The sequence below is a fragment of the Oryzias latipes genome, chromosome 23 (assembly GCF_002234675.1).
Source record: "Oryzias latipes chromosome 23, ASM223467v1".
In the NCBI taxonomy this organism is placed as follows: Eukaryota; Metazoa; Chordata; class Actinopteri; order Beloniformes; family Adrianichthyidae; genus Oryzias; species Oryzias latipes.
Window position 1 is genome coordinate 20239811 of NC_019881.2, and position 16256 is coordinate 20256066.

The window sequence follows — 16256 nt, forward strand, 5'->3', positions numbered from 1 at the left end:
GACCACGCCCACTGGTCGCGTGGATACACCTTGGGCTCCTGCGCCGGTGCAGCTGCGCGCGCCGGACGCGTGCCACTTCAAGCACTAAACAAACAGCGGAGAGGTTTTTTTCCCCTCCATCAGTCACAGCAGAGAGGTGCGCTGCATGGAGCAGCGCGCTTCCAGCAGCAACTTTCTGATTCCAGAAAACGCGCGTGCATTGGTTGTCCTTTCACATCAAAGATGAAAATCCCATTTGGAGACTCAATTTTAACTTTCATTCACGCGCCAATGAAGGATGAAAGCTCTGCAGGATTAACAGGGTAAAAGTTTGGATGCGGGCAATTAAGGAAGTTCTTACAATTAATCCAAAAATTAAAATTGAAATAGATTATGTTTTAAACTTTTTAGAAACTAATCCTCATACATGGTGGACACTTTTCCTTGGATGTTTCTGGTCTGTGTGGACGTGGACACAACCAAGACCCATTCTCTTCTATTGTTTTATTTCATCCGCGAGCCTCCTCGTGTAATCAGCTCCTGCTTTCACGTCGCGCCTGCGCTTTCCAAAGACGCGCGTATTGTGCGCCGGAGAGCGAATGTTCCAGCGGGACTGTGGAGCCACGCAGGAGAAACTGGGTGTGTTTGTGTGTGGGGGGGGGGTGGGGGGTGGTGATTGTGACAACCCTCCACCCCCACCCCTGGTGTAATTACACTGGCGCTTTTTTCAGAAACTCATTCTAAATGAACGAAACCAGAGCAGGAGTGTTTGTTTGCGCGTGCGTAAACGCGTTTGTTAGGTGGAAAAAATAAGCGCGGATTCAGAGCCCCACCACCTCCTGGTGTGACCCCATGCACACGCGCAAACACACCACCAAAACTTTCTTTCTTTAACACCCCTCCCCACCCCCCGGCTTGACCCACAGAGGGAGTCTATAGAGAAGCGTGGGTTCTCCTTTCTTTCAGTTCCAAACCCGTCCGCGCACAGCCTGTCCGCGCGCGTCGACGCTCCAATTAGTGCTTTGTGAGGACTTTCTCTGCTGCGCGCGGCCAGAGGAGCGCGCGCCCATTTCTCGAGGGGGCTTTCCAGTCAAAGCTGGCTGTAATAATTATTATGACATCTGGACGCCGAGGTTTTCACTGACGCGATTTTCTCCTCTCTTTGTTGCACCAAAACATTCATGTTAATCACACATTAATTTGTTTCATATTATGATGGATTCTTTGAAGTCGAAAATAATTACAAACATTTGACATGCAGGAATGTAAAATACAAATATGTTTTTTGCATTCAGTCTTTAAGAACAATAGCTTTGTATATGTTTTTATAACTTTTTATCCAATTTATTAAAAGAAAAGCAGAACGTTGAAAAAAATCTCTCTTGTGCGGGCTCTCACCCACGCGCCTTTTTCCACCTGTGTATAAATATGAAGATCTTGTGAAATGGCTCTCTCTAGTGGCCAAAGGTGATATTAGCATTAAATACATGCATATGTTTATTTTTTAGTTATTTTAGACACTGTTAAGTCCATATAAAACTAATCAGAAAGTAAAATAAAATAATCCATTAAAAAAATACATATATTTTATTTAAAATGTTAAATTTATATTGTTTTTTGCGTCATTAGAGTCAGTATAGTATAGTAAAATAAAATGTACAAATTAGGTTTTCTGAGATTTACCAGTAAATACAAATTCCGTTAAGACTGGAGTTTTGTGCCTTTTAAACCCTGAAGTAAAGAAAGAAGTTTAAAAAAATAAACAGTTGGTAAGTTTGAACTCATTGCACTCTGTGGCCGCTAGAGGGCAAATTAAAAAAATGTATCATAAAAGAGATTGTTTACATGAACACAAGTTTCATTACTGGGACTTAATGAATTAATTGCACTATGTTATCTGGCTGCAAGAGAAATCTAGAAATCATATAATCAGATAATTTCAATCCGAATGTTGAATATCTGCTATTTTTATATTGTCATTCTGAAGCTGCTTTCACAGCAAACGCAATTGGCGCTACAAATTCTCGTCAGTCGCCCCAACTGTTCACTGCTTGCTGCTTGTCCAAAAAGGTGTTGATAGCTTGATGCCCCAGCCGCGCGTGGGAGGAGCTACTACCAAAGGTTATTAACCTGATGGCTACATGGAATGGTGTACAACTCATGAAAGACACCGATGATGTTTAGAGATCATGTCTGGGTACGTGAGATAGAGACTCTCTCCGTAACGTCAGCTTCACTCCTGCTGTGTCTGTCATCACTGTCACACTGCCGTTATGTAGAGTTTGCGCATTGCCCATGAATGAAAATTGGTCATACATCAATATGTGGGGAAAATTGAAAAAAGTTAAAGGTTCTTTACATTAAATTTTCACGAATTTCACGAATTAATTAAATCCGGTTATTTGCGTTAGCTTCATGAATGAACATCAATGGAAACTAAAGAACATTTTATTCTTTTTTTTGTGCTTAAGTGTCACATAAAACTGAACAAACAAAGACAAACGATTGTGTACATTGCATCTAAAGCATTGACTGTATATGAGAACGGCAAGAGCTTAGATGAAATCCACCAATAATCTAATTAACAAGACTAGTCTAGTTTAGTGCACGAGACAGTTTAGCTCGTGCTGGTTTGCGGTGCCTTCCGTCCGTGAAACCAGGGTTTGAATCCTGTTCCCTGCTATGCTTCTGTGCCGGTCCCAAGCCCGGATAAATTGAGAGGGTTGTGTCAGGAAGGGCATCCGGCGTAAAACATTGCCAAGTTCACAATACGACTCATCCTCAAAAGAGGATGTTTCGCTGTGGCGACCCCTGATGGGAAAAGCCAAAAGAGAAAGAAGTCTAGTTAAGTGCAAATCTTTATTAGCCAATGTTGCTCCAAATTTGACTCTTCTACAGTAAATTTGGCGCCTATCAAGTTTTCATTTTGCACACACATTCCTTTATCCATGGAGAATTTTTCTTCTTCTTCTTCTTTCTAAACTGGACGCTGATGTTTCTTCCTTTGATCTTTTTTCCATTTTTCACAACTTTGAATAGACTCTTTCGGTCTGTCAAACACCCAGAGTTAAGAGGAGTGAGATGATGGAAACAAATTTAATGCAGACTCGTTTTATTTTTGTCTCCTTCACTTTTTATAAAATCAAGGAAACTCAATAAAGAAGATTCATTTTATGGATGACAACTATTTTATATTAGGAAGCAGCTGTTAGTTTGTTGCGGTGATCGTAAGTCCCTCTCCCGCCTCTCTACCTGTTCACACCTTCTGCCCCGCGTGAACTCCCACCGCACGTGCTCCTCCGGTGTATTCCAAACAGACAGCGCAAAATGGTTTAGCCTGAAATGGGTCTACATTTCTTGTTACTCTTTCTTACGTTGTGATACGAGCCCCTACATATAATTTCATAGGGATTTTATATACTTTAATAAGCAAAACTGCTGTTTAAAACAACTTTGCGCTAATAATAACAACAAATTAAAGTTGAATAGAATTGCAAATGTGGCAGTATCAATTATCGCATAAAAACAGAAAATTATATATGATCTCTAATCATGTAATCATTTGTAAAGTTCAGATTGTGGGGAAATCGTTTTCGCCTTGTTTTACTGTAACTTTGCGTTTAGCGAGCTTCCGTAGTTTTTGAGGTCACGTGATTTTGTTTACAGGAAGCCGCTAGCAACCATGTGCTAATCTCTGCCTGGCAGCGTCTTTAAATGAACAAAACAGAAAAATACTTGACGTACATGTTAGTATACAATCAAATCAGCGCCTGAATCTCTTCTTTACTGTGACTTTAGGTTTGGATGAGGATTTTAAACAAAAAAAAAAATCGATTTGTTTAGTGTTTTTACAGCTAGTCGGAACCTGAAACCCGAACACATCACACATGATGCGGTCCTTAAACTTTGTCCACCGAATCAGTCTGGACTTCACCGGAACCATTTTCCCTCATGCGATCTGTTTGGGAGACGCAGATAACGACTCGGTAATCCGGATTAACGGGCTTCACGGGTTTGCTTTATAAAATCTGCAGTTATTTTCAAAATCTGGACCGCAGAATATTTCAAAAACATTCACCTAAAAACTCAGTTTAGATTAATTTAAATAGTTTTCTTGTTTGATTTAAAAAAGTTTTCTTTCAGTTTCTAGTTTTTTTATTTGTTCAGTTTAAATCTATAGTTATTTGATTGATTTAAATTAACAGCCTAAAGTGGTTTTAAATGGACCAGAACCAGCAGTTTGGCTGTGAAACCTGGTTAGGCGTTATTTTGGTGACGTAGGCAGATTTAAATTTCGCTTTTATTTTACATTTGAGCAGAATCCTTACAGATTAATTTAAATATGAAACTTTTTTTCAGGTAAAGATGTTGTGCAGCTGTTAAATGTCCAGAATCCAGAGGATTCTTGGATTCAAATCTCTTTTCTGTGTCCGTTCTCTGCAGCTGAACGAGCTGGTCATTGGAGACAACAGTGGAAAACTGCTGGTCTACAAGAACGATGACTCCAAGCCGTGGATCACCAGAACCTGCGTGGGCATGGTCAGTACAGAACCACACTGCTCCTTACTCACGCTTCTCCTGTGTAACACGTCTCAATCTTCCAGCTGACTTGCGTTGCCATTGGAGACGTCTGCAACAGGGGGAAGGTGAGGAAAGCGAACAGAGGCGGGCTGATGTCGCGCAGGTTTAGGTTTGACCAACGCTTCCTGTTCCTGTCAGAACCTGGTGGTTGCCATGACCGCAGAAGGATGGTTTCACCTGTTCGACCTGACCGCCGCCTCTGTCGGTAAATCGGATTCCTCCAGCCAACACGAGTTCCTGTCATCTGATGAGCAGAGGCCGTTCTTCACCCAGCACATCCCAGCCAACACCAAAGTCATCCTCATCAGCGACATCGGTGCGGCTCTGCCATCTGTGGCCCGTTTGCCCCGCTCAAACTCACCTGTTTTCATGTCATCAGGGTGTCATGGTGACCTCATTCAGGTGTGTTTCAGCAGGACGTCCATGCAGGACGCTGGCTCAGAACGCTATTAGGTTTGTTTTTGATCGCTGACGACCATAGAGCGTACCTAAGAACCCGACCGAGTCCAGAAAGTCTTTTACTTCCGGTTCCAACCAAATGAAGTCATTTCAGTCGCCATTTTTTCACAATGCGGACGCCGCCACGTTGAACCCAAATGACGTCAGTAAGCAGCAACTGGTCCAAGTTGGTCTGAGTCATAATTTCTATGGGAACCACTCTCTCCAATCTGTCAATCAAACATTTTAAATGTTGGACGTGGGGCCCAGCAGGCTCCACCTACTTTTATTGAGACATCTGATTGTTCAGTTTATAGGTTGAACTTCTTGGAGCCAGCGGGTACTTCCTGTTGGAACGCCAGGGGGGGAGTGGTCACTTAGTCCAGTTTCCAAGTACAGTCAATGCTCACACCGTGTGCAGATGGAGACGGGCGCTGTGAGCTGGTGGTGGGTTACACAGACCGAGTGGTGCGAGCTTTCCGATGGGAGGAGCCATCCGACGGCGCAGATGCTGCATCGGGTCAGCTGGTTCTGCTGAAGAAGTGGCTGCTGGAAGCGCAGGTGAGACGGAACCATGTTTAATCATGGCAGAACCATTTACAACCGTGTTTATGTCCTTAAAGTCCCACTCTGATCACCTTTTGATCCATTTCCAAAGCGTTCAGTTGTCTTTAAAATTATACTTGATACGTTTTTAGCCAAAATAAAAAAAAAAAAACGGTTGTTTTTCAGGACATAGTGTCTGCAGAGCAGCAGGAATTACTTATATTTTCCCCCTTAATTGTGGGCGGGACCATTGGTGTGGAGCAAGCTTGCTGTCTTCTAGGTCCTGTTGCTGAAAGCTTTCTGTTTACACTCGCTTCCACTAGCTTACAGCCCCTCACACCCCCAACCTAACATTAGCAGTGAGAAATTCATCACAAATTCTCCTGGTAGTTGTGGGCGGGAAAGCTGATGCTTAGTGACCCTGCTCCTCTTCCCATCATCCATCTGTTTAGGTGCTTACAGCCTCTCACACCTCCTTACCCCCCTATTGGTACCACAAAAATGGTAATATCTGAGCTATCCAGCCGTACAGTTTAGATTCCAGGGGGGTATTCCAGGAAGCATGTTTAAACTAGCCTGACTTTGAGCCTGAACTCTGGCTGAAATCCGCCTGAACTTGTCGGTATGTCGGTTCCAAAAGACTGGGTATGAGTTGGCGTAATTACGCTCAACTTGGGAACCCTGGGTTAATGCACGTGCACATCAAGTACATAAAGACATTCTCAATGGATCGCCGATTTCTGGAGTCCCCATGGAAACGCGTGGAAAAAAAGAAAGCGCTATACTTCGGTGAGACGGAGTCTGAGGTTTTAATGACGGCGTATGAAGATAACACGTCCATCAAAAAAGTAACACGGCTGCATCATCAAAAGAAAGAGTTTCTGCTTGTAGTAGAAGAACAGACAAAGTGAACGCACAAGTTTCTGATCTTATTTCCATTTTCCTTGTGACGCATATATATATATATAACTTATCTAATTTTGCCACCTTAAATTAATTACTTCTATTGGGAACAAATAATTGAGTTAAATTTAATCAACCTAACTCCTAACATCTATAAAACTCAATAATTGTTTATACAACTCAAATGTATGTATTTATCTAACTAAATGTCATATTACTCCAATTCAATTTATATTTTTTCCATCTTAATTAATTATATTTCTTGATCTCTCATATGTCTAAGTATGAGCCGGCAGATATGCTCATTTTTATAACAATAAAAAGGACGGGGGAAAAAAGCACGTTGTGCACAAATTCAGTAAAGAATTTTACACCATTGTCATTATAGTTAAAAGCGGTAGGGGTGCTATTTAAACTCATCATCCTATTCTTTACTCTCACTCATGGTGCAGAGACATAAGCACACTAGGACAAAATAACTCGACAAAACATGGCACAACACAGTAAAACAGCTAAACAACTAAACACATTTGGTCAAAAAGCCACACTTAAACCAAAATCCGTCCAGACAGGCAAAGGAAATGGTATCCCACAATCCTTTGCGGTGCCGATCTGACAGCAGGACCAACGTTACACCTACTTAATTGAATTAATTTGAATGAAAGTAAAATAACTGTCTGAAAACTGCGTGTTATTTTTAAACTGACTTAACAAACAAATGATTTATCTTAACTGAAGCAAATAATTACGTTAGATCAAAGTAAAAAAGTTTATCTTTCCAACATCCATATGTGGTCTTATCACCCTCTCATGGTGAAAAAAGTATTATCTGAGCTTTTTCATCCACTAAATCATCTTCAAATGGACACGCCGTGCTGCTTCACCTCTCTGTAAACAAACTAAGCTTCAACTAAACCTGCTCCCGACCAGGTTATGTTCAGAGCATGAGTTGCCATGGCAACTTGACCTACCCTGAAACATACCTCCATTTCTGGAACCGAAAACTGAAGTTATCAACTTCCTTAGCCTCAAACTTACAGTGGGAGCTAGCATAACCTGCTTTCTGGAATACCCCCCAGCTCACAGGAGGAAAACCGAACACGTATCTGTTTGTCTACAAGTGAAAGCATCAGAATGAAGCGGAGCACGGAGCTTGTGATCCGCCCAGCCTTGTTTCTACGTCACGAATACAATTTTTTTTCAAACAGAGCTTTTTCATCTCCCCCTAAATCACCGATTTGAATAAAGGAATACTCAGGAATGTCATTTTAAGCTTAATTTACTTGATATATGCCCTCCATGATCAGAAAAACTCCACAAGAACATTAATAACACCAAAACCACAATTTTCCTTTACATGGAGCTGCTTATAAACCAAAGGAAATGTTACATAGATGCATACTTTAATGCATTTTGTGTAAAATAAATTGTCACCTTTAGGAAAACTGTCTTTAAACATTTTTGCTGAAGTTTTTAAAAATCTTCATAAAAAATCTGCATTTATTTTTGTGTTTTTGCTTTAGGTTTCATTTTTCCATCAGACTAAAGTTGATGTGAAGTTTTACACGGATGTGAGAATTGAGTGGAACATTAAACAGCAGAAAGACGCTTCCGCACAGCTAAAGCTGAACTAACCGGAGCGGTTCTGGTCCGCTGCAGGTGGACAGTCTGTCGGTGAACCCGGGTCCGGAGGGTCTGCCGGAGCTGATGGTGTCTCAGCCGGGCTGCGGGTACGCCATCCTGCTGTGCACCTGGACCCAGCAGGACTCCACAGAGTCCGAGGACGAGGACCCGGCCTCGCCCGGCAGGTGAGGCTCCACCCGCTCTGGCTTCAACCGGAACCACAGCTGTGCCAATAGAACCTGATTTCCCCACAGCGAGGGCCCGTCCAGAGACGTCCTTCTTCATCTGACCACCGGGCGGATCCACAACAAGAACGTCTCCACCCACCTGATCGGAAACATCAGCAAAGGTGAGGAGCTGCAGAGGAAACACTGTTCTTTAGGAGACAAGTTTTATTTACTAGCCTCCAATCTCAACTTAGAATAAATATTTTTGTCCTAAAACATGAAATTAAAGGTTTCTTTTTCATCAGAAACATTTACTTTTTAGCCAATTTCATTATGGGAAAAATTAAACAAAAATGGTTCAGCCTTGTAAGTTTTTTTTTTCTGTCACATAAATTTTTCTTCCTTAAAAATATTTCAAATCTTTTTTTTTTTCTTCCGTTTTAAAATCAGGTTCAAAGGAGGAATCCTCCAAATGTGGGCTGTTTGCTCTCTGCACTCTGGATGGTAAGTCAGAGACTTTCAGCATCTTTTTGAAAATCTTCTCACAGATAAAATACAATGCAGCTTTCTATCAAAACATAGTAATTAAATACAATTAAAAACATCATCTCAATATAAATCCATAAAAACATTTTCTTTCTAAAACTTAATTCACATTAAAAAATTATTAAAAATTTATGAAAATATTCTGGAAAATGACCAACCTGAGAATCTGTTTGAAGGATTTGATTTTCTGTTTTCCATGTTTTTAAAAACAGTGTTTTGACAATAAAGAGGGAATGTTTGTCTCAAAATTCTCTTTTCTGCAGGAACCTTGAAGCTGATGGACAGCTCGGAGCAGCTGCTTTGGTCGGTTCAGGTGGATCATCAGCTCTTTGCTCTGCAGAAGCTGGACGTCACCGTGAGTTTGGCTCCTCCTCCTTTAGGGGGCGGCGGTCTGAAAATGTTGCTTAACTCTTTTTAGTAAGAACTTGATTTGAAATTTTTCCCTTTTTTCTGTAAAATACACTCATTTTTTATTTTCAAAAGTTAGTCTTTTTGCCAAAAAGACCCACTCAAAAACATGTTCTTGTGGGATTTTCTGATGATAGAGGATGTCAAGAAAGAAAACACACCTCAATATTGTGTTTTCAAATTTTTGTGACATAGAAAACAACACGGAGGGGAAGAGGGGCGGGGTTGGTTCTTGCCAACGGTCCCACCCACAACTCAGAGTTTCTAATAAACTCCTGCTGCTCTGCAGAAACTATGTCCTAGAAGACGGAACAGGGTTTTTTTAACTAAAAAACACACATAATCATGAAAGACCACTGGGAATGTTTTTAAAATGGATCAAAGGAGGATCGGTGTGGGTCTTGAACGTCTGCGGCGTTTGCAGGGAGACGGCAGGGAGGAGGTGGTGGCGTGCGCGTGGGACGGTCAGACCTACATCATCGACCATAACAGAACCGTGGTGCGCTTCCAGTTCGAGGAGAACGTCAACGCTTTCTGTGCCGGTGAGAAAAGAAGGCCGGGTCCCTTCTTTCCCTCCACGTCTTCTTCAGATGCCTCTTTGAATCCCTTTGGACTTTGTTTTATTTTAAATATTTTCTAGAAATTTGGAAAAAAAACTTCAAAAATTATTAATTATTTTCGGGTCACACCGCCTCTTCACATTTCCTTTTACTAAAACATGGCATTAAAAGTCAGAACGTTGTTCTGCTGGATGTCTTAATAAGCAACTGTTTTCTAAAATGTTTAATTCCAGCTTCGGCAGCCAAACTAGTGAGAAGGTCTTTTCTCTGAGCGAAACCTCTTTAGACTTTAGATTTTAACTACCAAATGAACCAAGTTTGATTTATGTTTCTCAGGTTTTTTCAAGTTGGCCTTCAGGGGAAGTTCAGGCTGATTCCACTAGATGGCAGCGTTGAGCTTCAGCCTCTTCCTGCTCTGCTGCGTTTGTGTGAATCTCGCAGCGTTTTGTTGGGTCACAGTTTGTCTTTGTACGGAGCCCGTGTCCTGTCATGGATAAAATAAAAATATCTCTTTCCCACAAATTAATATTCCGTTCCCTCGAAATAATTAATTTGTGCGAACGAAATAATTATTCACGTGATTAGTCATTCATGAACACGGATGTTAGCAATACTTGGATTTACAGCAGATACTTTCAGATTTCTGTCTGTCTGTGTCTCATTACATTGCATTGAAGACATGGAGGATGTATTTATTTTAAAAAGCACCAAAGCATCGGTAATCATGGCTCCATGTCTGCGTTCATTCACATCCCGGTACGCTCTCCATCCTGCGCAAAAGCCGCTTTCAGCAGTAACTTCCGTGTCTTTGTGACCCACATTCATTCAAGAGGGGAAAAATAAAATAAAAAGAATGATCTTTTAATTATTGTCTCAAAAAAAATAAGAAAAATATCAGCGTCACGAAAAAGACGTCCCAGAGAAATGACAAAGTGTCCGGGTGCTCATTATATTTAGGATGCCCAAGCTTGCTGCTTCCCCATACTGCAGTGATTCTCCTGACATAACTCGCTGGAGCTATGAGTTATGTGCTACGTGCTACGAGCTCTTGTCATTCCGGCATTCGGCCAGCTGCGGTATGGGATATTGTCGCATCTCGACCAATCACCGTGGCCCCGTAACTGTGATGCATTCAAATACAACAGGACAAATGATAGGCTTTGTAGCATGTAGCCTACTAGGCTTCGGATGTTAAGCGACTGCTAACGAGTATGTTAATAAAAGACAAGTCCTGCATATTATTATTCCTATTCGACCCTAAACTACAATATCCCATACCGCAGCTGACTGGCAGGTAGACGGCCAGCCAGCTGCCCGAATGCCGGCAAGACAAGCGAAAGAGCTCTGCGGCGAAGCTATGTCCACGATACGGCGAAGCAGCAAGCTTGGGCATCATAGATCTTATGATATTTTTCCTATTTTCCTTGAGGCAATAATAAATTGATCATTCTTGTTTTTCTTTTTCCTTTCTTGAACAAATGTGGGTCATAGAGACACGGAAGTTACCGCTGAAAGCGGCTTTCGCGGCAGGACGGAGAGCATATTCGTGTTTTTGAATGACTTATGACGTGAACAATTATTTCATTCGCACAAATTAAATATTTTGTGGGAGCAAGATATTAATATGTGGGAACGAGATACTTTTTGTTTTATCCATGTCCGTATCTTTGAGCTAACAGATGCGTTGAAAGCTGGCGGAGAACTCCGTCCATGTCTCCTCTGCCTGTTTCAGCAGCAGGCCTCCTTAATGGACCCCCGCCCTCTGTGTCCGTGTGCTTTCAGGTCAGTACACCTGTAAGGAGGGCAAGAACAGCCCCTGTCTGGTTTATGTGAGCTTCAATCAGAAGATCTACATCTACTGGAAGGTGGAGCTGGAGCGCATGGAGTCCACCAACCTGATCCGAGTTCTGGAGGAGACGGCCGACTTCAAGAACCACCTGAAGGCGCTCGGAGTCGGTAAATAGTTAAAACGATGTAACAAGCCCCCTAGTTTTTGGTTTCTAGTTCAACTTGGATTAGATCCATACCCTAAAGTCGGTGGAGGAGGGGCCCTAACCCCGAAGTTTACACCAGCCATGTGACGTAAGTGTGACCCACGTTGTTCACACTGGAAGAGCAGGGAGGGGCTTCTTCTTCTCCTCCTTAACATCTGGATGTTAACGGCTGTGAATTTGGATGAGTCTGGGGGCCAATTTTGGGAAAAAAAGTTGTTTTTCATAACTTTAAGTGTCATTTCTACAGTTGACCAGGCCTCCAGGTGTTTTCCAGTTGTGGTCGGAGGTTGCTGCCCAGATCCTCAACACGTCTAGTAATTGTATCATTTGATAGACTTATTTAGTTCTGACTTAGACTTAGTTCTGTCACAGCTTCTCTGGATTTAGCAGTTTTTGTAAACATCTGCTGTGCAGCATAGCCTCGTTGTAGTTGTTGGAGCTTATTGTTTCGCTTCTCGCCGGTGTGACATAAGCAGCCCACAAAAGCAGCCCAGGAAGAACGCAGCCCTCCCATATGAACACAGCCAAAGAAGCAGCATTGCTGCATTGTGGGTATTTCATATTTATGTTTCAGCTCAAGAAAAGTGGCCTAAAATTATGACCGTCTCCACAGTTGAACTGACGGAGCTACATGGGCGCCGGCGTCACATGGCGTTTCCTGCTGTCATCACTAGTTTTGCTTAGCGAGATGCACCTCGCTACACCTTAAACCTTCTTCCTCCAGAAGATTGAAGCAGCAGCAGGTGTTTGTTCTTAAAAACCTGAGTGATACCAAACATAGTCCAGCAGAGGGCGTTATGAGGCAGAGCTTTAACTACAGGAAGCTACAGTTCCCTGTTTTCCTCTAACTGGAAGATTTGGGGAATTTCAAGTTGATGCTGTTTAAGATCTAAAAGTTGTGACGCTCTTTATGGTGCAGAGATATTATTTATGGTTATTTATTCCACCCAGAGACACAAAGTGCTAAATAAGAAATGAGTTTACATAAACGGTCATTTCACAAGGAAATGTGTATTTTTTTTAAACAAATGTGTTCATCAAGTAATAGGCTAAATGCACAGACGCGGAGTACTTTCAAAATAAAAAGACCAAACCAAACAACAGGTTTGTTCAACTGTAACTCTTGTTAGCGTGAAAATGACTCAACATTGTTCTGGAGCTGAAACCTGCTGATTTTGAGTATTTAGACTAAACAACCAAACAAATGGACACATTTTGATAAAAAAAATGGAAACGTTTGTGGGTTAGAAAGTGAGGCGATACAGAAATGAACCAAAAAATTACAAAAATAAGGAAATTTGTGTGCAACGTAATAATTCTGTCCCGCAGATTTTTTTCATGATTCTTCTTTCGCCTCACAAAATCACAGAAATTTGCCCCCAGCGGGTGAAACCAACAAAAGATGAATGGGGGCCAAAATCTGTCATATCTGAAAATCCACTAATGAAACCAAACCCTACGTGTCAAAGACATACAAAGAAAGTTTTAACATTATTATGGGATGGCCACAGGACCTACAGCTTGGTGGCCATGTGGCAAAGTATCTAATTTGGGGATTTTCACATTTTCGCACAACACGGTCAAAAGAAAATTTTTGTTTTAGCAATCTTGATGAAAGTCTACTACCAAAGTTTTGTTGACCTTTGACCTCTGCCAGCGGCCACCATATTGAATTTCCCCCCCAAAAAATTATATTTAATACCGTCTAAAAATGTAAACTTAGTATCACTTAATCCAGCATCACTAGGAAGATACTTGGGGGAAGAAAAAAGTTGGAATTAGAATTTGTAGATTTTGAACGGCTCTGGCGTGGCGAGCTCGCAAAAGTGGCGTTTCCCTATTGCTGTACTGTACTGGAATATTGTAAAAATATGTAAGATCTGAGATGTCGGCTCAAGCTGAACAAAACGATACAATACCCAATAAGAGCATATTATTAAGAGATACTCAGAGCTGTGATTACAGGTTCACCTACAAAATGTAGCCAGCAAACTAAAATGGTTGCTATGGTGATAAAACTAACTGAAAAGCTGTCATTTTGAAGAAATGTTTTGTTGTTGTTTGTTTTTTAACATAAATTTATCCCATGGAGCTCTGACCAGGGTTGGGGAGGCAGGAATGGGGGATGGAGGGGGTTATCTTACATTTTTATGCAGACTAAAATGCATTTGTTTAAAGTTTTATTTGTTTGACCATTTAATTATTAAAAGATTTATCTTTAATCTTGTCTTGTTGACCCTCAGATTAACCCTTTTTTTGTGCGTTCCTTATTGATAGAAACAAGGAGGATCACATAATCTGGCATTTAAACGTTTGCTTAGTCAATATTTGTTTGTAATCCTTAAAAATGACTTTTATTTTGAAACTTTTTGTTACCATTTAAAAGTTCAAACTCCATTTTCTTCCCATTTCCTGTTATTTCTGGTTCTGTCTTTCCGTCTGGTGACGTTTGCGCTGAAACCCTCACGATCTACAGTCGACAGCCACTTTGTTTTGGCTCCACAGATGCTGAGGATTCAGCCGCAGTGAAGGACCTGGTGGCGTCCGCGCTGTACCATCACGCCTCACAGTGACACGTGCCGACACGCCGCCTTGCTGTAAATAAACTGGGCCTGCCCGTCCTGCCCCCTGCAGAAAGACGAGTCGGGCTGTGGTTTCTGACCTGGCGGTTATCTCATAGCCGCACGCCGCCGCAGTCGTTGGCATTCCGCCCGACTCGGTTGCCGTTAACAAGGCGAGGTGAATGCGTGAGGCACAGAGCAGGGGGACACGCTGAACCGCTGAGGAGGAGCACTTCTTCATCTGCAGGGAAATGACGCTGAAGGCTGAGCAGCAGAGGGCCTGCAGGATTCTGGGAATCCCCCGCTGTTCCTCTGGGGTAGATCCGATAACCACCCGTGTTGTTGCCTCTGTCTCATTCATACAATATTAATGGGAGGGGGTGTTTGTGTGGCTGGAAGCGGGGGTAAGGCTCAGGTGTCCCCGCCGGGACTCCGCCTCTCGTCTGTTGTGTATTTCTGGGCTTTTGAGATGTGAGCAGGTCGAGGTTTCTGCTCTCAACTCAACCACCTGCAAAACCAATGAACCCTCACGAAGCTTCGGTCTGTTTCTGGATCACGACGTTCGTGTCATTGACAGACGGTGAATCCTGGCTGGGGGGTTTTGGAAGGCGGTTCTGAGTTGAAACATTTCAGCGTGAATTTGGATCTTTGAGACGAGCAAAAGCCTTCAGGTCAGTTCTTTAGTGTCACGGCTCCACCTGAGAGATGCTCCAGTCATTCTGCTGAAGGAGCTTCATTAAAAAGAAAAGATTCAACTGAAAAATAGCCTTATGGCTAATTCTGGCACTTTGCAGGCTTGTTTTAATGTGCACTGTCCCTGTTAAATAAATAAATGAAAAAAAAGAACTACTAGTAGTTTAAAGTCCTTTTAATCAGCCGCTTTCACTTCAGGTTCTACTCACCGCCATATGCATCATCAGTAAGCGGTGATTGGCCCGAGTCAGACGGAGTCATCGTTTCTATGGCAACATCTCTCGCCAATCAGAAGGGAGCTTGTTGAAAGGCCACACGGAATCTGTCAGAGGTTTTGATTGCTGGACGTGGGGACCAGCAGGCTCCACCTACTTCTAATGTGGCACCTGATTGGTCAGTTTATAACATGAATGACTTGAACTACAGAAAAAAATCATGGAAAAAATGAGGATTAACAAGAAGATATTTTTCAAAAAGGTATCGGAACATGAAAGGTTATTCAGATAAATAGAGTAACAGCTGTTTATTTCTCTATCGAAGTCTTCGGGGTTTTGCCTTCCAAGCAGGTACTTCCTGTTTGGAACGCTTCTCGGATACAGTTGCTGCTACATTTATTCAACACTTTTCTTTTCTTACTAATTCTGTTATTTCCCTCTCATTTATAACCATTAAGTCGACTCACATTAGATTTAGCTCTGGGTTTGCTGGACATTTATGTGTAGAAGAGTAAACCATCGAAACTTCTCAGGGTTGTTTATTTTTTATTTTTTTACATTTCAGCTCAAACTTTAAAAAGTTTATTATTTAAAGTGGACCTAAAAAAAAGTCTCCTTAGATTTTCCTGAATTTTAGTTAAAATTTTGACTGAACAAAAGTTTCTTGAACAAATTTTCTTTTTTGTAGTTATAATTTCAAATGTATCAGTGAATGAACTGATAATTGTCACGATTTGATTATAGTTACAAGTTATATACAACATGTTAAAAAACTGTGTTGACACCTGGTGTATTTATTTCTGCTGTAAAGTTTTCTAAAGAAGTGAAACATTGAATGGTACGGTCCGGTCTTTTGAGCATTTCCATTATCTAATGGACCCACCCTACCCAACCGTACCATATTTGGGCCCCCATTGGTTGTAGGTTAATAGAAAAATGAAACGGAACGGTTAGGGCGGAGCTACTAACCGTATTCATCTTCCCTGCGCACAATCTTCTCTCAAACAGCATTAAATGACTTTTATCTACTGAGTACCAAAAA

At 41.7% G+C, this 16256-nt stretch overlaps 1 protein-coding gene across 3 annotated transcripts; it reads left to right on the forward strand.

Moving 5' to 3' along the window:
- The first annotated feature begins 3622 nt into the window (after positions 1 to 3622).
- On the forward strand, positions 3623 to 15153 carry itfg2 (integrin alpha FG-GAP repeat containing 2). Of its 3 annotated transcripts, XM_020714154.2 has the most exons (13): positions 3623 to 3725; positions 3823 to 3965; positions 4423 to 4518; positions 4584 to 4625; positions 4699 to 4876; positions 5420 to 5559; positions 8107 to 8255; positions 8325 to 8419; positions 8688 to 8741; positions 9047 to 9138; positions 9616 to 9733; positions 11534 to 11707; positions 14251 to 15153. In XM_020714154.2, exons 2-13 carry the CDS (start codon positions 3867 to 3869, stop codon positions 14316 to 14318), a joined length of 1305 nt encoding a protein of 434 aa, XP_020569813.1. In that variant the 5' UTR covers positions 3623 to 3725; positions 3823 to 3866; the 3' UTR covers positions 14319 to 15153. The 3 variants fall into 3 exon arrangements, with proteins under 3 accessions (XP_020569813.1, XP_011489580.1, XP_020569814.1); XM_011491278.3 differs by having other exon boundaries at positions 3626 to 3965; XM_020714155.2 differs by lacking the exons at positions 3623 to 3725; positions 3823 to 3965 and adding an exon at positions 4014 to 4338.
- The last annotated feature ends 1103 nt before the right edge of the window (positions 15154 to 16256 follow it).